Source organism: Peromyscus maniculatus, chromosome X (genome assembly GCF_049852395.1).
Source record: "Peromyscus maniculatus bairdii isolate BWxNUB_F1_BW_parent chromosome X, HU_Pman_BW_mat_3.1, whole genome shotgun sequence".
Taxonomy (NCBI): domain Eukaryota; kingdom Metazoa; phylum Chordata; class Mammalia; order Rodentia; family Cricetidae; genus Peromyscus; species Peromyscus maniculatus.
The window spans coordinates 74,379,283-74,400,151 of record NC_134875.1 but is presented as its reverse complement, the minus strand read 5'-3'; the positions used below and the strand labels follow the sequence as shown (position 1 = coordinate 74,400,151).

Genomic DNA, 20,869 nt, shown 5'->3' with positions numbered 1-20,869 from the left:
AGATACCATGACAGATGAGGACATCATGGGAATAGGAAGAGACAGGGTTCTGGGGAGACTCTCAGGAATCAACAAGGTTGACCCCACCTTGCTCTTCTGGCAGTGGTCCAGAGGGTGCCTGGACTGGTCTACTCTAGTAACAAACCTAGCAAATAACCTAGCTGTCAACATAGAGCCTTTGTCCAATAACTGATGGAGGCAGATACAGAGATTCACTGCCAGGCACCAGGCTGAGGTCCTGGAATCCAATTGATGAGAGGAGAGATACTGCAGGCGAGGGACATCGAGATCATGATGGGAGGACGTGCAGAGATGACTGGCCACACTAGTGGAAGCCCATGAACTGTGGACTGGTGTCTGTGGAGACCCCATGGGACTGGACTAGGCCCTCTGGATACGGAAGATGGTTGTTTGGCTCAAACTGTTTGGGGGGCACCAGGCAGGGGGATCAGGATCTGTCCCTGGTCTATGGGCAGGCTTCTGGAACCTGGTGCTTTGCACAGCCTTGGTGCAGTGGGAAGGGGCTTGGACCTGCCTAGGCTCAGTATGCTGGGCTCTTCTGACTCCCCATGGGAGACCTCAATTTGGGGGATGTGGGGATGCAGGGTGGCTTGGAAAAGAGGGCTGGGGGATGGGAGGAGGGGGTATCTATGGATAGTATGTGGAGTGAGTAGAAAATTAAAAATAGAAAAATAGAAAAGAAAAGAATGTGTTGGGATACTGAAGAGCTTTACTATGTATCAAGTATAAATAAATCCTAGATGGAATAAAGGCCTACTCATAAAATGAAATGGTATTTAAAATGTAAGAGGAAAAAGAGAGGTATATTTTAACTATTTTTAAATAAGTTACATCTTAAGTAAACCACAATCTTGAAGCCATCAGAGGAAAAATGATACATTTCACTATATAAAATGATTACAGTAAGCCACATACAAAGCTTAATAAATAAATGAAAAAAAATGGAAAAACTATTTGTAATGTATACAACAAAAGTTAACATCCTGAATATATTAAGAACTCATATAAAAATAATAAAGAGATGAGTACTCTTTAGAAAAGTAGAAAAAGTATACAGATAGGCAGTAGACAGTATAAGATGTATAAATGGCCTAACCAAAGATACTAAGTTTTTATCTGCAGTTGTTGGTTGTTTTTTTTTTTTTTTTACTCTTTGGGGGGGGGGGGCGTGCCACCCAGCTCCCAAATAAATCACACACAGAGTCTTATTCTTAATTATGAATGCCCACCTTAGCTTGTTTCTAGCCAGCTTTCCTTAACTTAAATTACCTGTCTGTCTGTTGCCTCTGGGCTTTTCCCGTTCTCTTACTACTGTAAATTTTATTCTTGCTCCATGGCTTGCTGTGTAGCTGAGTAGCTGGCCCCTGATGTCCTCCTCCTTCTCTGGCTACTTACTTCTTCCTTTTTTCTCCCAGATTTCTCCTTCTATATATTCTCTCTGCCTGCCAACCCCACCTATCCTTTCTAATGCCTCGCCATTGGCTGTTCAGCTCTTTATTAGACCATCAGGTGTTTTAGACAGGCACAGTAACAAAGCTTCACAGAGTTAAACAAATGCAACATAAACAAACATAACACACCTTAAAATAATATTCTACTACAAGCAGTTGCATAAATGTCAATTTAAGAGATCATGTATATTTTGATACTGGGGGAATTTTTATTTTTTTTAACAGTGTTGTGGATAAAGCATCATGTACGTTAGACAAGTACTCCTATAATGAGCGTACACATCCATAAATGCTCATTTTTTGTCTTTCAGCTTCATAAAGACTTAAAGGAATAATAATTTTGCTGTTAGCTAATAAGAGTGAGAAAACCAAAGTATGTATGTGGTGGAAGTGTAAATTGTTGCTGTTTATTGCTAACTTTTTGACAATATAACATCTTACAAAAACCAAATTAGAATGATTCTTAATCCAGAAATTTCACTTCTAGGAATTTATTCTGAGAAAATACTGCAACTGTGAATGACCTAGTTGTATGTATAAGGAATAGGATGCTAATTTCATCGTTTATACCTGTTTTCATGCTGTATTATTTCTTTTTTTCCCTATGCTGTGGAATGAGTATAGAGCCTCATCCATGTTAGACAAGACTCTACCATAGGGTTTTATTTCCAACCCTGAATTGCTTAAATTTTTCAAGTGATAGTATGCAATTAATAAAAACAATAATTTTTTTAATTTGAAGAATAAAAAATTGCTTAAAAAATACACACGTTTGTCAAAAGTGTAATTTTGTAAAGTTCTCTATTAAATCTTAGTAGTTGTATACTGTAATCGTGAGGAAGAATGGGGAAAATTAAGAAGGAACCAAAAGATATTCAAAGGGAAAATGCTCTTAGTAGAAATTAACCCAGACTGACGAACATGGAACTCGGGATCTTCTAGACAGGTGACGTCACTCCCAGCTATCTTTCTATCAGAAACGAATGTCAGTCTCTTAAAAAATTAATTGATGTCTTTTATTTCTCAGTGAATGGAGAAAGATCCATAAAGGTTAAAACAGTCATTGCATCTTAGAAACCTCATTTTTCTCAGTTATCTGTTTATTCTCATTCTCTCTCTCTCTCTCTCTCTCTCTCTCTCTCTCTCTCTCTCTCTCTCTCTCTCTCTCTCTCTCTCTCTCTTCTCTTTATTTTCTCAAGACAGGGTTTCTCTGTGTAGCTTTGTGCCTTTTCCTGGAACTCGTTTGGTAGCCCAGGCTGGCCTTGAACTCACAGAGATCCGCCTGCCTCTGCCTCCCGAGTGCTGGGATTAAAGGCGTGCCCCACCACCGCCCGGCTTCTGTTTATTTTCTCAAAATATTTCTTCCTAAAATTTGTAGATGCAATTTTCACTTAAAGTCCTCTAATAGGAGCCACCTGGCCAGATCAGAAATGGCAGGACACAGAATGAAGAATCTTGAGTGGTGTCATACACGTGGAATCTAGAGAGGTTAAAACAGAAAAGCAAATTGCAAATTACTGGTTGCTGGGGGCTGGCAATGGAAGGAAATGGGGAAGTGAGATGTTTGGATATACTGAAAGTTATAGGACAAAATGTTAGGAGACAAAAAAGTTCATGAGGTCTTTCTATAGCAGGGCAATTATAGTAAATGTATATATTGACTACCTGAAATTTGCAGAGGAAGTTGATCTTAAGTGTTTTCATCCCAGATATATGAAAGGTAACTACATGAGCTGATACCTATGTTGGTAAGCTTGGCTATAGGAGTGAATAAAAAAAAGTATATGTATACCAAAGTATTATGTTGTTTACCTTAAGTAGAATTTTTATTTGTACTGCCTCTATAAAGTTGAAAAAATATATTTTTTTTTTTTTTGGTTTTTCGAGACAGGGTTTCTCTGTGTAGCTTTGCGCCTTTCCTGGAGCTCACTTGGTAGCCCAGGCTGGCCTCGAACTCACAGAGATCCGCCTGCCTCTGCCTCCCGAGTGCTGGGATTAAAGGCGTGCGCCACCAATGCCCGGCGAAAAAATATTTTAAAATAATAAAATAGGGACTGAGGTGTGGCTCCTTAGAGTGCTATGTGCAAGGCCCAGAGTTCATTCTTAACACTATAAAAATTATTAAAATAGCTGGGTGGTGGTGGCACGTGCCTTTCATCCCAGCACTCGGGAAGCAGAGCCAGGCGGATCTCTGTGAGTTCGAGGCCAGCCTGGTCTATAGAGTGAGATCCAGGACAGGCACCAAAACTACACAGAGAAACCCTGTCTTGAAAAACCAAAAAAAAAAAAAAATTAAATAAGCATAATTTAAATTGATGTTATATTATGAAAGGAATTATGTATTTGTTAGCCCTTTATAGGAAGCTAATCATTTTTCATATACAATTTTGAAAATACTGCTTTATTTTATGTGAACTAGACATTGATATTTTTATTGTTGATTGCAACCTAGGTGTTCATATCAAATACCTGATCTGAATTGAAAAGTTTTTAACTTTTAAAAATGTTACTTTTCTCCCTTTTTCTTTGTTAGATTACTGGGAAAAAGGCATATACTACAAGCCAGCAAATTTTTCAAGCCATTAAGTCATTGTGGACAAAAAGCAGCGAAAAAGAGTCACTCCCTGAACCAAAGGAAGAAACTAAGGTAGACTTTAAATAAACCAAAAATGTAGTCATTTAATTTTGGTTTGAGTAAGCATTGACTCGTATTGATAATACTACAGAGATGTCAAAGAGAAAATGGAAATAAATGAAAGGCCCAAAATAACTTGGTATAGTATAATTTTATATTCTTTTAGTAAAATCATTTGCTTCTGAAGAAAATGTCTGTTTTTGCTAAACAGGTAGGAAAGTCTGATGAAGTACATGCTAAAACGCCTAACCTAAAACATTCAGTGACTTTTCCAAAAGATCTTGCCTCTGAAACGACGATGAAATCGGAATCAACTGCAGGTTTGTTTGGAATTTTTAATTTTGTTTTCATTTTTATTAAATAATTTTAGAACATTATAGTTGATACTTTGAACTTACATGTTTTCCTGAATGTTTTCTCCCTCTTATGTGTGCTTTGAATTTCGTTTTTGGTTATGAGGGACCTAGATGCCTGAGATTTTTCTTTTTAAATCACCATGTAGCTATAATACAAGTCTCCACATGTGTGGGTCTAGAGTAGTACTGTCAGTGTGATTGAGTGAAACATTTAATATCACTTTATAAATGTGAGCTATTTTATCAGGAGGAGGAAAGTGTACCTTTCAGGATTTTATCAACTGACAGGTATGAGTCACACCTACATAAAGCGGATCAGCTCCTATTTCTCATGCTATTTACCTGCCAGTCTCCTGTCAGTCTTGGTTTCCACTGTCTGTGGTTTTATTAAATTCAGGTACCAGGAGAAAGTGAAGCATGAAGTAGTACTTGTAGCACTGTTACAACTTTGCTAGTATTCATTATTGACAATTAATATTTTGTGGGACCAAAGAGTGATAGTTATACTTTCTAAAGAAATCCTACCAATGATCAAAAAGAATGTAGCCAAATGTTTACAACCACTTTGACAGTCTATTCACATAATCATGTCTGTCACAGATTTGCAGAGATTGCCTTTCTATACAATGTGAATGATTCAACCCATAAGCTGCCTCATTGCAAAGGAAAGATACCAGGTTCAGAGGTAGAAAAGTAAAAATAGTAGTTATATACCCTTCATAAAGCATGTACTATGATATAGAGTCCTTTAAATATTGTATTCAACCAGCAATACAAAGCAAAACAAAACCCCATCTCTGATGTATTGATAATTTTTCCCATTTCATGATGGAAACAGTTTTTTTTTTCAAATTATATAACTTGTCAGTAGCAGAGCCATATTTCTAGCTCATTTTCCTGATGCTACAGTCCAACCTCTTCCCATTGTATCTAGTCCTTCTAATTTAAAACCAGAATTTAGTGTCTAATTTCCTCTTCCTCTTGCTCCTCTCTCAATCTCCATCTGGTGAAAGGTCATGGGTCATGCCTATAATTTAAGCAGTTGGGAAAATGAAACAGAAGACCTGGGAATTAGAAGCCAGTGTGGGCGCTTGCTTATCTAATGAGTTCCTACACTAGTCTGGGCTACATTCTAAGACCCTGTTCAAAATTGCAAGATGCTGATAACAATAGTATGTGACCAAGAAGAGTTGTCACCAAATAGCAAAACCTGATTTGAATGTTTTTCTGTCTTTCCATTCTAATAAAGACAAGTTATACAATTTTTAGACTTTCTCTGAGTAACCTACAGTTGAACATATTTACAAAGGATATAATATATGCAGTCATTTTTCTATTCCCAACTATCTTGGTTGCAGGGCGTTTACCCACCAACCCCACAGTTCCATAGAGTTTTCTTGAGTGCGAGCAGCAGGAAATAGTAGATAGAAGGATTTAGATTGTGGAGATAAACAGATAGAAAATAAAGAATAGCCTCAGAGGGCCTAGAACTTATTCCAAGGAGCCCTGTCTCTGCCCCAAGGTATTTAAAGAGATGCCAAGGGGTGGAGCAAAAGACCTCCCCCCAGCATAGCCATATGCAGACCATCTCAGACACCTGCACTCAGGCCTGTGGTCCTAATCATCCTCTATGTGGACCTGCTGAGTAAAGCCACGAGGAACCTGAAAACAGGCTCCCACAGGTTCCCCTTTCTTAATATATAAAAAATAACTCATTATTAATGGCTTATAGCAATCTCTGTAGCTGTTACACCTCCCAGTATGGGAGTAGAGGATGATAAAGATGGCATTTCTCTTTTGGATTAGGTCCAAGGTGACTATAGCAGTCTTTTTTTTCTAAACCAAAAACTCTTAATGCAATTGCAAACTTAAAGAATCCTGCATTTCATAATTACCAGTAACAGGTTATCATAAATATTGCTATATATAGTCACAATTCTCCCAATCTTACAACTCAAAGCAAACTCTTAACCATTTGAATTAACATATATGGTACTATATATAGTTACAATTTTCTCAGTCTTAAAACTTTAAGTCTTAATAGAACCATTTGAAATTTCTTGCTAACAAAACAGGAAAAACTTCTGATGTATTCATATCAAACTTAAATATTTCCTTAACTCCATGAAACCAGGGTGCATTAATATCAACAGGTTAAACATAATTTCTACAAACATACTTGAAATCTTAATTCACTCATAACTCCTCCTTTTCTCTATAATTTTTTAAACAATCTCAAATCTAGTTAGAAAAACCCAAACTTACACAATTCCTACAAACCCATACTAAAATGCAATATTCTCAGTCTAACCATTAACACTTTGAAAACTTTTAACAAAACATCCAAAAGCAGTTTCTTAATAAAACTCTTTACACTTTAAAAGTAGTCTCTTAGTATACCCCATTTGCATTTCTTAATAAAAACATTAATCTACTCAAATAATTTAATTAAATTAAATAAATTAAATAGAGTAAGGAATATTAACTCTACTTTTTCTTTATAATTCTTTAAGCAAAATCTCAAGCCTAGTTAGAAAACCCAAACTTTTCCATTTAAACAGTTCCATTTGTAACACAAAACCAGTTCCATCAGTAATTCCACTTTTACATAAACATTTCCATAAAACAGTTCCATTTTTAACACAAAACAATTCATGAATCAGTTAATAAAGCATATATGCATGCACAAAACTGCATCTTGAGTCTGGGTAGAAACAACAAATTTCTTCATTTAAACAGTTCCATTTTTTTTTTTTGAGACAGGGTTTCTCTGTGTAGCTTTGTGCCTTTTCTGGGACTCACTTGGTAGTCCAGGCTGGCCTCGAACTCACAGAGATCCACCTGCCTCTGCCTCCCGAGTGCTGGGATTAAAGGCGTGTGCCACCACCGCCCGGCCAATACAGTTCCATTTTTAACACAAATAATTCCAGAAAACAGTTCCCAGGTCATTACTATAAGTAAATTCAAAATTGTCCCATTGCAATGAAATCACTATTGTTCATTTCATTTCTTAAGTCCCAAAATTCAAATAATAGATTCTGGTATGAGTCTTCCAAATAGGAAGAAATCCATAACAAAAATCTTTGTAGTTTTATCTCATTTTTTTTAAGTTCAAAAAGTTCAAAAAAGTAAATTCTGGTATCAGACTTTCACTTCCAAATATGAAGAGACGTTTTACAACCAAAATTTTGCAGTTAACAATTTTAGTTCAAACAAGCATCTCTACAACTTTCATTCTCAAGCCAGAGACTTTTTTAGTTACAGTAATATTTTAAACTGCACCATTTTGGCTGTTAGCTCAGGTTTCTCTGTGTTGCGTTGATTTTCCATGGAACTCAGCTGCAGATGCCTTGTGCTTGTTCTGGCATCCACCATTTTAGCTTCTTAGTGGCTTCTGGAGCTTTGAAACCATTCAGACTGCCTGCTTTGCAGTCTACTAGGACACTAACTTCTGTATCTTAGGTTTTTTGTTTTTTTTTTTTACCATGTACATTAAGCATAGATTCACACTCAACATTTACACTTTTTTACAAATTCATATAACATACCTTGCAAAGCATTTAGACTCATATTCAACATTTACACGTTTTTACAAACTCATATATAACATTAACATCTACTTATTTATACTCCTTAAGGAAACTATAGAACTACTTTAACGGATATATTTCTCATTTACCTCTTATATTCATCTTTTACAACTAGCATCTTCTTACAAGCTTGTTGCTACATGTCTTAAGACAACCTTAGATACTCCTTGCAAGCTTATATCCTTAAAGAAACTCTATAGATCTATTTTACAAACTTATATAGGGCTACTATTAGCATATATCTAACTTAGCAAACACCTAAAGATTTAATTTTTCTACTTCTTACTGCTGTGGATATCATTCTATATAAATAAAACACTGATGGCCAGTGACCAGGCAGGAAGTATAGGCGGGACAAGGAGAGAGGAGAATTGGGGAAACAGGAAGAAGGGGAGAGACACTGTAGCCACCGCCAGGACAAGCAGCATGTAAAGACGCCGGTAAGCCACCAGCCACGTGGCAAGGTATAGATTTATAAAAATGGGTTAAGATAAAAGAACAGTTAGCAAGAAGCCTGCCACGGCCATACAGTTTATAAGTATTATAAGCGTCAGAGTGATTACTTTATAAGTGGATTGTGGGACTGTGGGGCTTGGTGGAAGCTGGAGAGAAGCCCTCCAGCAACATCTTACTCTTAATTATTATCACTATCTCTATTAGAAAGATTCTTTTAACTAGACAGGAAGTACGCATATCATTTCTAAAGTTCAGAGCTTACAGACAGCTTTGATATTCCAAAAGTTCTTGATAGACTGAAACAAGAGTGTAATTTTTTAATGGCTCTCTTAACTCTGGGATTGAGTGACTTCTGTTGCTATGCATCTCAGATGTTTTATAACAACTTTATTAAGAGCTATGTCAGTTTACCGCAAACCCAAAAGAAAGAAAGAAAAACCTTGTAAGAAATATTCTGTTTCTGAAGTGCTTAACTGGCAACTCAATTTCCCAACAGGGGAAGATAGTTGTCTAAATTGGAATGGGGTTCTAGACCTGCATCTTTCAACAATTCTGAAAACATTGCTGAAACTTAGTTTCAATAGTCTCAAACTCTTCAGCAGTCTGGAAGCCTCTTTATTCTCCTACTATCCCCAGACTGCAAGATGGAACCTTGATATCAGGAAAATTGATTTAGCTGCTTTTTACACTCAGACTCTGATATAATTTTCTACCTTCTTAATTTTAAAGCTGTATTTTCCATGAGTTCTTTAACAATGCTGATGTTTTGATAGATTTTTATTAACCCAGTATTTTTACCAAAACTGCTACTTTTCAAAGGAGTCAAGAACATAGATGTTCTTTCAGGAAACATATCCTTCGTTAGTTTACTGAGAAAGCATTTTCATCATTTCTTTTCATTAGCTTTAACCCTTGTTATTGTTATTAGCAGCTGTGATATTTAGTATTTATTTTTTATTAGGAACTTTCAGGTGAAGCAACTCTATTTCGTAAGACAGCTAGATTTTCTGAAGTTTGTTTCTCATCTATAAGGCAGTCATTTCTTTTGGAATGTCTGTTTCTTTGTCTTACTAGATTTGCAAAGGAATCATTCATTGCAGGTTGTTTGTTCAAAAGGCAAAGAACTTTTTTATTTTCCACTAAGTTTCTTCATAGCTAAGACAATGTTCAGTATATAAACTGATTTCCCTTGTTTTAAGGATTTTAAAGTGGCTTGTTTGCTCTTATAGGTAGCTTTTTGTCTAATCTGAGTTCTCAAGAGGCAAGATTAAGCTTTCTAGCATTGCTTTGAGAAGAAATTTTATTCTGAGCTGAAAAGCTACATTTCCCAGAATGCATTTCTCTTCATCAGCTCACTGTCAGAAGATAGCTTATGGACTCCATTTCCCATAGTTCTTTTCCGGGTCCAAAAGTCACTTATGAAGTTTTTGCCTGGGAGGTTTGAACCAAGTTTTTTGCTTTTGCAATGGGAGATTTGAACAAGCATTTTAAGTTTTCAATTACAGAACATTGTGAGATTTCTGTTCTCTTCTCAGCTGGCTTCAACAGGTGTCTCTGCTTTATCCGACAGTGGCCCGGGATCAGAACCGCACCTGCCTCCTTAGCATGAATTGAGGCTGGCATTCCTGATAGCAACTTTCCTCAGGGCTTGTATTTGCTTGTATTTGCAGTGAAAAACAAAAGCATTTACAACAGCTTTTCCATAGCTCCTTCAGAGAGTTTTTTTTCCCCCACTGATCTTATTCTCAATTTGCTTGTTCCTTCCCCTCCAGATGCAGAGCTTCAGCTATCTGTCTGTGGCTCTGTACCTCTGCTAGCTGCCTTTGGAGGTAGGGGCTCCCCCCCCCCCATCTGCCTCAAACTCTAACAGCTTTTCTCAGGTCATGCATTTTCTGGGGCAGAATCTGTCCCTTCTCCTTTTCTTCAGAGAGTTTTTTTCCCTGACAGTTCCCATTTTGGTCTCAGTTTATTCCCTCTGCCCCAGAAATAGTTTTTGACACTAAAGTGGCGGCTTTTCCTGCTACTGAAGGTAGGGGCTTTTTGGCTGTTTCTGTTTTCGGGGTCCATGAGGTTTGTGTTCATAAATCAAGCTTCTGCTTTTTTTTTTTTAACAAGGGAGGTTTTTGTTCCCCCTAAACTCGCATTTATGACAGGTGTTTTGCCTCATCAGGCCTTCACCTGGCCCAGCCCCTCAGTGGGTTGCGTTTGTTTTGTCCAGGTGCTCAAGAACAGAGCTTTTGCCAGAGAAAATCACCTCTTAGGGCTACACTCCCTCATCTCACCAAAACAAAGCTTTCTGGTTAGAAAAGAAAGCTTTACTCCTCGATAGTTCTCCATTCTGCCCTTGCTGGTCTCTTTCCCCAGACAACTTCTGACTCGGCAGCAAAACTGCTTCAGACACAGTTCAGCTTTACTCTTTTCCGAGAAAGGTCCTTACTCTGATAGGAAAGCTTTTCTCAGATTTCTTTTTGCAGCTGTGGAACTATCAACCCATGATTTGTAGGAAAACGGACAACTATGCTGTTCCCGCTGGCTTTAGCTTTGTTCTTTAGCCATTTCCCCCTGGGTCCTGCACCTTCCTGCCTCAGCTCTGGGCTCCAGGAACCTAGTATGCCCCAAATGCACTCCAGCTCGGAGAGACTGCTGGCTAGTTGCTTCTCAGTTGTTGGTTAGAAGCTAGGATACAATGCTTAACAGAGTTTGCATTGCTTCAGGAGATCTTTGCATAAGGTCAATTAGGAGCACCCTTTCATTCTGACAAGTCCTCAAACAAAACCCTTGATGCCTCAGCTCAGCTGTAACTGAAAAGCTTGGCTTTTTTGCTTTTCCCATGTAAACAGTTTCCTGCCCTATTGGGCTCTTTGTGGCTCTTTACCTACAGTCTCCCAAGTGTTTCCTCAGGGTATTCTGACCTGCTGCCTTTTACTAGCTTGAAGAGACAGAGCTAAGAAGAGAGGTTTTTTTAGGAACTGATCTCTGCCTCCTGCATTGCAGGGAGAATTTTTAAAGCTTGAAAGAAAGAACTTAGAGAGGTTTTTCTGTCTTAAGAGGTTTATTGTTTTCCATTAGAGCTAATCACAGCTAATTCTAATACTAACGTCTTCAGGTGATTCTAATTCTGTGAGAGAAAGTTAAAGACTTAAACTAAACTTTTTTAAGAGCTTTTAATTTGAGAAAGAAAGATTAAGGCTTTTTAGAGAGATTTTTTTCCCCCAAGTTTTTCAAGAAAAGCTTTTTAGTTTAAGAGAAAGATTTTTTTTCCCCAAAAACTTCTGAACTTTAACCTTTTTGGCTTTTTACACCTGCATTTTTGCCTCAGGGAGAAATCACTTTCTCCTGCCACTTGGACTTAGCATTTCAGCTGTTCCCACGTCAAAAGCTTCCATAGGAAACTTTTTTCTTTCTGAAAAGCTCAAAGAAGAGCTTTTTTACTACTTATAAAACTCAAAGTTTTTTTTTTCCCCCAGTTTGCGTTCATAGCCCCCAAAGTTAGAAAACTGAAGAGTCTTTCTGTCTAATTGCCTTACTTATCTTAAAATTTTTCTACACGATCTTATACTTCTAAGTGTTTCCTACACTATATTGCTACACTCTAATTCCTTATTTTTCACAGATAGAAATTGAGAAAAGGATAGAAGAGATTCTTGCGTTGCAGCATCAGACATCCTTCCAATCCGTTTTTTCCTTTTCTCTCGAGGATAAAAACCCCTGCCCCTTAATAATATATATAAAAAATACACACAATATATACATACATATATATATATATATATATATATATATATATATATATATATATATATATTCCATAACATCAGGCATGCCCCTCTTTTTCCACTGGCAGGGCCTGACAATGCACTTTCACCAAAAACTCTGAAATAAAACTATTATTTTCCTGTAGCTGGAGGGCTTCTCTCCAGGTCCCACCAAGCCCCTGCAGTCCCACAACCCACATATAAAATAATCACTCAGACACTTATATTACTTATAAACTATATGGCCGTGGCAGACTTCTTGTTATCTACTTCTTTTATCTTAAATTAACCCATTTCTATTAATCTATACCTTGCCATGTGGCTCGTGGCTCACCAGCATCTTCACATGCTTGTCATGGCGGGCAGCTGGCAGCATCTGTCTCCCTCAGCCTTCCACTTCCCGGAATTCTCCTCTCTCTTTGTTCTGCCTATACTTCCTGCCTGGCTACTGGACAATCAGCATTTTATTTATACAGAGTGATATCCACAGCATTTTCCTTTGGCTTTAGTCCCTATTACTTTGTCTTTAGTCCCTGTTCATTTGTCTTTAGTCCTCCCCAACCCTTTTTTAGTCCCTGTTTGGGCGCCATTCTACAGGGGTTTACCCACCAACCCCACAGTTCCCCAGAGTTTTCTTGAGTGTGAGCAGCAGGAAATATTAGATAGAAGGTTAGATTGTGGAGATAAACAGATAGAAAATAAAGGATAGCCTCAGAGGGCCTACCTAGAACCTATTCCAAGGAGCCCTGACTGTCTCTGCCCTTAGTGTTTATAGAAACACTAAGGGGTGAAGCAAAAGACCTCCCTGCAGCACAGCCAAGTGCAGATCATCTCAGACACCTGCACTCAGGCCCGTGGTCCAATCATCCTCTCTATACGGACCTGCTGGGTAAAGCCATGAGGAACCTGAAAACAGGCTTCCACACTTGGTAAAGGTGAAATAAAATACAGCTTAAAGTAGGATTCAAATCATTCCCACCTAATATTTTTCCTTATCCACCTGTGATCTGGAACCCTTTCCTATCTTGGATGTTGTACATGAAGAGCATTCTAAAGAGACTTGCAGTGGGCACAAGATACCAGTAATATTTGTGGTTATTATATATCTTAGTTCATGCTACTATAAATAGGAATATTATAGTCTGCATTACTTTCATTCAAGAGAATGAAAGGGTGTCAGGATGGACAGGTTCGTATGAAGGCATTCTTCTGGCTCCTAGGCAATTGATGTCTTGTATCCTCACATGACAGAGAAGAGAACCAAGCATATTGTCAGAACACTTTACACGGCACAAATTCCACTCATAAGGACTTCATCACTTCATCTAATCCCGATTACCTCCCAGTGGCCTTGCCTCCTAGTACCATCACGTTGGTGGTTAGGGCTTTAACGTAACAATATATCTTTGAGGGTTAATTATCTCAACCTTAGAATTTAGCATTGCCCCATTTCGCATGTAATCAAGAAATTCAATGACATAAGAAACAGTAGTGATTATGATCACAGGTTTTAGGATAAGACTTGAAGGTGAATACCAAATCCAGAATTTGAATAGTTCTATTACCTGGAACAAGATACTCACCATCATTTAGGTTCAGTTTCCCCATCTGCAATTCAGTTTCCTCATTCACAAAAAAAGAGAATAATAGTTCTTACATGTTTGCTGTGAGGGTTAAACTATCTGGCTCTTTGTCTGCTGTCTGTCTGTCTATCTATCCATCCATCAATCTATCATCTATCAATCTATCTATTTATCTATCATCTATCTATGTATCATCTATCTATCCATCTATCTATCTACCTATCTATCATCTATCTATCCATCATCTATCATCATCTACCTGTCTGTCTGTCTATCATCTATCATCTATCCACTTGTATCTATCATCTATCTATTGATCTATCATATATCTATATCTATCTATCTATTTACTATCTATCTATCTATCTATCTATCTATCTATCTATCTATCTATCTATCTATCTACCTATCTATCTATCTTTCTCATGTACACACACACCCTGTCACAGAGTCTCAATATGTGTTTCAGACTAGTCTCGAACTGCTGGAAGTCCTTCTGCCTCACCCTCTTCAGTGCTGAGTGAAGCCTCTATCCAGATAGATTATAGGAAAAGTTCTACAGAAAATTCTGTGCATTCAACATTTTAAGAATTTCTGAGGATTAGAATTCTAATTTAGTCTTTGATCAGACTGTGGACAAGAATATAAATTAAGGGAGTAAGTAGAATTGTTAGAGGACTTAGGGAATTTACATGCACTCTTAAGACAATCTCAAAGCAGATGACACATAAAATTGTTTGTCACATCCCTGCTAATATCTCTGCTTAATACACTTAGAGGGATGGCCACAGTGGATAGGTTGCCCATGCCACAGTGGATAACCCCACAACTATGCCCATACAGGCAATAATTGGACTCAGTGGATTATTTAAGGAGGGGAGTGCAGTGGGTAGCCTTAATACTTCCCCCAATAGGGGAGGGAGGAAAGAAGGGAGGGAGAGAGGGGGGAGGAGAAAGAGAAAGTGGGAGAGAGGGAGGCCTTGAAGTGGAAAGCGAGTTATATCAGGGGAGGGCCAGATGAAGGTGAAGGGAGGGAGTGGGAAGTGGATATGATTAAGATACATTATATACATCTATGAAGGCTACTGATGATAGACAGGTTTTTTTATACATGCATGCACATATAGGCAGCACTAACAGGACTTAGTGGTTTATCAAAAATAAATAAATAAAAGAGCTAGAGAGTTTGTTCAGCAGTTAAGAGCATTGACGGCTCTTATAGAGTACCCAGGCTTGACTCTATCACCCACATGGCAGTTCATAATTGTAACTCCATTTACAGGGGATCACATGCCCTCTTCTGGCTTTTGTGGATACCAGGCATGCATGTGGTGTGCCAATATACACTCAGTCAAACAACCATTTATAATAACAATGATAATAATAATAATATGAAGTTGGGGACATGATTGGGAAGATATGGAGGTGGGAAATGGGAGGCAGGTAATTCTCATATCATTGTTCACATATATGAAATTCTCCCCACCTGTAGATGGAAAGCAACAGCCAATTATTGGCTACTGAGAAAGGGAGAAAATCTGTTTTCTCCAGGGACAAGTCCCAGACAGGTTATCAGATCCCTTGTGGCCAACCCTAAATATGTGTATGTATGAGCAATAATGGAATATGGTGTGTGTATGTGTGTGTGTGCATTACTGAAGATTAATAACAGTAATTGATTTCTTAGAGTCTCTTTAGATTTCTGTATATGTCTAAACCAGAATTTATGGCCACAATTATCACTCAAAGGAGATAGAAAAATTAATGAATGTAACAATAATTAAAGAGATTATGAAATTGAGAGTGGCCTTTACACGGGAGGAGTTAGAGGATGAGGGAGTGGAAATAATATAAACACAGTACTCAAAAAACTAAAAATTTAAATAAACAAAATTTTCAAAAATAAAGAAAATTTCAAAACGTTAAAGCTTAAAACTTTTCACATTATTGAGCAGAGGCTGCCACCACGTGGCAGTGAAATGAATTTCAGAAAAGCTGACAAGCACAAAAGCACCAGCATTTCTTTACCCCCTTTTTAGACCATTTCCAAATGAAAAATATGTATGTATGTATTTATGATTATATTTAGATATTTTAAAATATTATCTAGCAGCATAATTAATGCCTACTATAATTTTCGAGTAGTGCCAGTTGAAAATATATTAAGATAATCTGTAAGGTAATATGAAAACATCTGTGATTTCTTTGGTAATAAAAATGTAAACATAATATTCTTGTGGTTTGTCACATACATTTACTACTGAATAAAATGTCCATTTTTCAGAGATTAGTAATGATATAGACAGTTTTTCTTAATCTCACTTGATAGCTCATTAGTCTTATAGACCCCCTCAAAAGGGGGTCTATAAGACACATTTATTTCTTCCTTTTGTTTTAATCATAAAACAGAAAATAAAATTCTTCTGTGAGCAAAATATATGGCTCACTAAAATTATAAAATCATTTAAAAATGATTCAGACATTGAAAATAATTAAAAATAAAAACAATGATAGATATGTGTTCCAGAGACTAGAAAATTTAAACCTTTGTTGTTAAATAAATGACTGCTTTTGATATCTTAAGACAAGGTACCCTAACCCTTATCATTTTCTAAGTAAACTTCCTTTTATAAACAAGAAATTTTTTTACTATTTTGTTGTTTCTTGCCTACTTACCATGCACAAGATAGTACATGCATCATGCTGCTCCCATCATCTTATCTAATGCTAAAAGTAAGTATGTGATATTGTTACTATACTAACATCCATTTTCAGAAATGCTAGGACTCTGTAGGAGTCTGACAAGCCTGGGTTCAGTCTGGCTCCCCCACTTAGCAGCTGAATGATAGTAGTCAAATTAATCTCTCTAAATTAAAATCTCCTCTGTCAAATGTGAATAATGCAGGAATGCATTGCTTAATGACAGGGATAAATTCTGATGAATATGCCATTAGATGACTTCACCATTGTGGAAACACTGCTATGTGTGTACACAAACTAGTTAGCATAGGTCAGGATACAATGTGACTTACATCAACATAAACCCCAAATGTGTGATGCCTTGGGCTATATCTTGCCTGACACACAATTAGCTTGTTAAGCTAACTATTAAGTCACATTAATAAATCTAAGGATCAGTTTTCAACTCAAGCACACGAAATCCATCAATAACTATGAATACAGTTTAAGCTCCCTGACAACTTCAATTGGCCTATAAGATATCACTTTCTCTTGGGTCTTCTTGTTAATATTTCTGTTATACTCTCTTAATCTTAACCTGAAAAGGTTACAGTATCCCAAAGAATTCCCTTCTTGTACTTATCTGGGTATAGGTAACACTACCTAGCTCCATGGTTTTAAATGTTGTATAGGTGGAGCTGCTATAAACCAGTTAAGTCCTCCTGTGAACTGTACTGACACATTTCTTTTCTAGCTGCCTACCCAATATTTCAGATTCAGCACTTCACAAATTTAACATTTCATTTGCTTTTCCTCAAAACTACTTATATCACATTTTTTTCTGGCTCAATAAATGTTAGCTCCATTTTTCTAGTTTCTCAAAGTAAAACAGTCAACCCCTTTAGAAAATCCCATCCATTTTACCTTCAGAATTATTTAGAGTATAGTCCTTTTTGACAATTCTCACAACTGTCACAAAAGAAACCCTTCAGGGTGCAATGCAATGTCTTCTTATCTGCTATGCTTACTTCTTTCTTTGTTCCTCTGTGGTCTCTTTTACTTAGGTAAACATTCTCTTATTAAACACCACTATGTCACTCATCTACTTAAAATAGCCCATCAATGTAAACTAAAAGGTGACTCTGAACTAGCCCGAGCTCCTCTTCTATTACTCGCTGACACCCATTTGTCTGCTGTATTCCAGCCATATTGTATTGTGTCCTCACACTTCCTTGTCTTTAGGTCATCCTAGAAGTCACTTCTCACAGATGTCTACAGAACCCATGTCTGTATCTCCTTTGATTCTTTGCTCAAATATCACCTTTCTAGAAACCCTTTCTAATAATATTATTTCAAATTGGAAATTACCCCAACACTTCATGTGTCCCTCCATGATTTTGTGTTCTGTGCAGTACCTAACCATCATACGATGTACTGTATATTTTACTTGCCTTGTTTATCTTACCCATGTTAGGCTCATATTGAAGAGATTTTATGTTTTCTTCACTGCTGTATTCCCAGTGCCAAATATAAATGTCTTCTTTTTTACTCTAATACTTTATCAGGCACAGCACAGTTTATACCTGACCCCAAGCTCATGGATCACGGGCAGTCTCATCCAGAAGATAAAGATATGTACAGCACTAGAAGCTGAAATCGACTGCAGTGGGAGCCTGCGTAGAGAACCACAAGGTGTACCAAGTGACGACAATGGTTAAAAATCATGTGATGAATGGGTAACTGACAGCATGACTAGAAATTGTCCCATGACATTTTAAAATAAACATTTTGGCCAATGATAGAAGTGGTTAAAACTCAAAATAATGAATACAACACAAGTAATATTAAGAGATTGATGAGGCAACTGAAGTAGAAGTACTAGGAGTATATTTCATGACTTGTAAGAGAATTTATTAGAAAGCAAAATAAAGTGAAGATTAAATGTCAGTAAGACTAAAACCTGAAAATATGCATATGTAAATATACATATACATGTTTATACATATGAATCTGCTTCAGTTTTCCCAATTATTGCCAGTTAACTTAGAATGGTGGATAGAAGGATGTGTTCTTTGTTCCCAGAGCTGGAATAAAATATCCATATTTTATGGCACATGAACTTGGGTTTATGTCTTTGTTTTATTTAGTTTAACTACTCTTATATGCCTGAAAACATCTGTTTAAAAGGACCGGACCGTATAATGCATTTTCCTAATACTGCTTAGCAATTTTGTTTCTGCTTCCTAGGTATTGTGCTTTTCTGTTTCATTCTTCTCAGGCCTCTTAAACCCATCAAAGTTGTCTGTTTTCTATTTCATAGAGCAGAAATGTATAATTCTTAGATCTGACCATTCGCAACCAGCCATCTAAATTCCAGAGTTACTCTTTGTACTCATTCTTTGCACCCTTTCCTAAGACTAGTGCTTCTTCTCAGATTTCTGATTTTCCATTTTTACAGGACTCTATTTCACCCTGTTTAACCTTCAGTCTTTGTTTTCTCTTTTCAATCAGTTCTGTCCCTCAACTGGTAAATAGATTTAGTTTAGTTTTGTTTTTTAAGAAAATCCAAAAGCACAGTAAAAAAACAAAAAACAAAACAAAATATAACTCAGCCTCTTCTCTCAAACTGTCTTTTCTCTTGAGTTTCTTTCTATAATTTCCTGTACATCTTTTAAAAGCTATTAATGTGCAAATGAAGGGGAGCACATTGATTATCAATAATGTTTTAATGGGCATTACAACCATGAGGTGTTAGTTAGTTAGGAGACTGGCAAGTATTGTTTGATTCTTCAGGATGCTTCAAAGCTGAGTCACTCCTAACACACTGCCTGGAGTACTTTACGATAGACCCTCCCTTTCTTACTGTATCAGCATCTGACATGTTGATGAGCTCAGACCTTGTTTTCTACTTTTCTGTCAATTAAGTTTCATAATAAGTAAACACAAAGCTGGAGAGATGGCCTGGCAAGTCAAAGTGTTTTCCCTGAAGCCTGATGACCTGAGTTAGAGCCCCCTCAAACGCTCATGGTGCAATGAGCAATGAGAGAACTGAATCTTACAGGTTATCCTGTGACCTGCACACAAAGGCAGTGACATGCTCGTGTGCACATGATAAATACTCTTTTTCTTTTGGTTTTTTGAGACAGGATTTTACTGTGTAACAGCCTTGGCTTTCCTGGAACTAGCTCTGTAGACTAGGCTGGCCTCAGACTCAAACATTCGCCTGCCTCTGCCTCCCATGTACTGGTATTAAAGGTGTATGCCTACCACTGCCCAGCTAAAGAAGTGTTTTTAAGTAAACATAGTGCTTTACTATTTTTTGTTTATTTGCTTTGTTTTTTGTTATTTTTGAGGTAGGGTTTCTCTATTTAACAGCTCTGGCTGTCCTGGAAATTGCTTTGTAGATCAGGCTGGCCTCGAACTCACAGAGATCCATCTGCCTCTGCCTCCCAAGTGCAGGGATTACAGGAGTATATCACCACTACCCAGCCCCTCATTATTAGTTTTTCTACCATGGCTTCTACAACATCTCTAAATAAAGCAGAATACAAATATAAAAATTATTTTTTTTTCCCGAGGCAGGGTTTCTCTGTGTAGTTTTGCACCTTTCCTGGAACTCGCTTTGGAGACCAGGCTGGTCTTGAACTCATAGAGATCCGCCTGCCTCTGCCTCCCGAGTGCTGGGATCAAAGGCGTGTGCCACCACTGCCGGGCCACAAATATAAAAATTATAAATGCCGGGCGGTGGTGGCGCACGCCTTTGATCCCAGCACTCGGGAGGCAGAGCCAGGCGGATCGCTGTGAGTTCGAGGCCAGCCTGGGCTACCAAGTGAGCTCCAGGAAAGGCGCAAAACTACGCAGAGAAACCCTGTCTCGAAAAACCAAAAAAAAAAAAAAAAATTATAAATGAAGGAAGATTGCTCAGTGAAAACTAGATTTTTTTTAAGGCAAATAGTTAGGCATTCTGTATAATTTAAAGGGAATTTGTGTGACCTTTCAAAGACTATAATTTGAAAAGGCCTTATATGCAAAGCCATCCTGCAAAATTGGATACATATCAAGTATTGTATATTAAGAACAAAACATCCAGGTGGTGGTGGTGCACGCCTTTAATCCCAACACTTGGGAGGCAGAGGCAGGCGGATCTCTGTGAGTTTGAGGCCAGCCTGGTCTACAGAGTTGAGTTCCAGGAAAAGCGCCAAAGCTACACAGAGAAACCCTGTCTCGAAAAGACCAAAAAAAAAAAACAAAAAAAAAAACAAAACCGCAGAACTGAAAAATTGTCTTTTCAACAAATTTAGGTTTTAAGTTATAACTCCTATGAATTATATTGTTACATTGCA

At 37.4% G+C, this 20,869-nt stretch overlaps 1 protein-coding gene across 1 annotated transcript in view; it reads left to right on the top strand.

Moving 5' to 3' along the window:
* The window catches only part of Apool (apolipoprotein O like), a 62,201-nt gene extending 43,556 nt beyond the window's left edge, over positions 1 to 18,645 (top strand). Inside the window, exons 7-9 of the mRNA XM_006995648.4 lie at positions 4,006 to 4,119; positions 4,319 to 4,427; positions 18,092 to 18,645. Coding sequence (XP_006995710.1) covers positions 4,006 to 4,119; positions 4,319 to 4,427; positions 18,092 to 18,180 — 312 coding nt within the window. The 3' untranslated portion in view covers positions 18,181 to 18,645. The remainder of the gene's footprint in view (positions 1 to 4,005; positions 4,120 to 4,318; positions 4,428 to 18,091) is intronic.
* Positions 18,646 to 20,869: the final 2,224 nt, after the last annotated feature.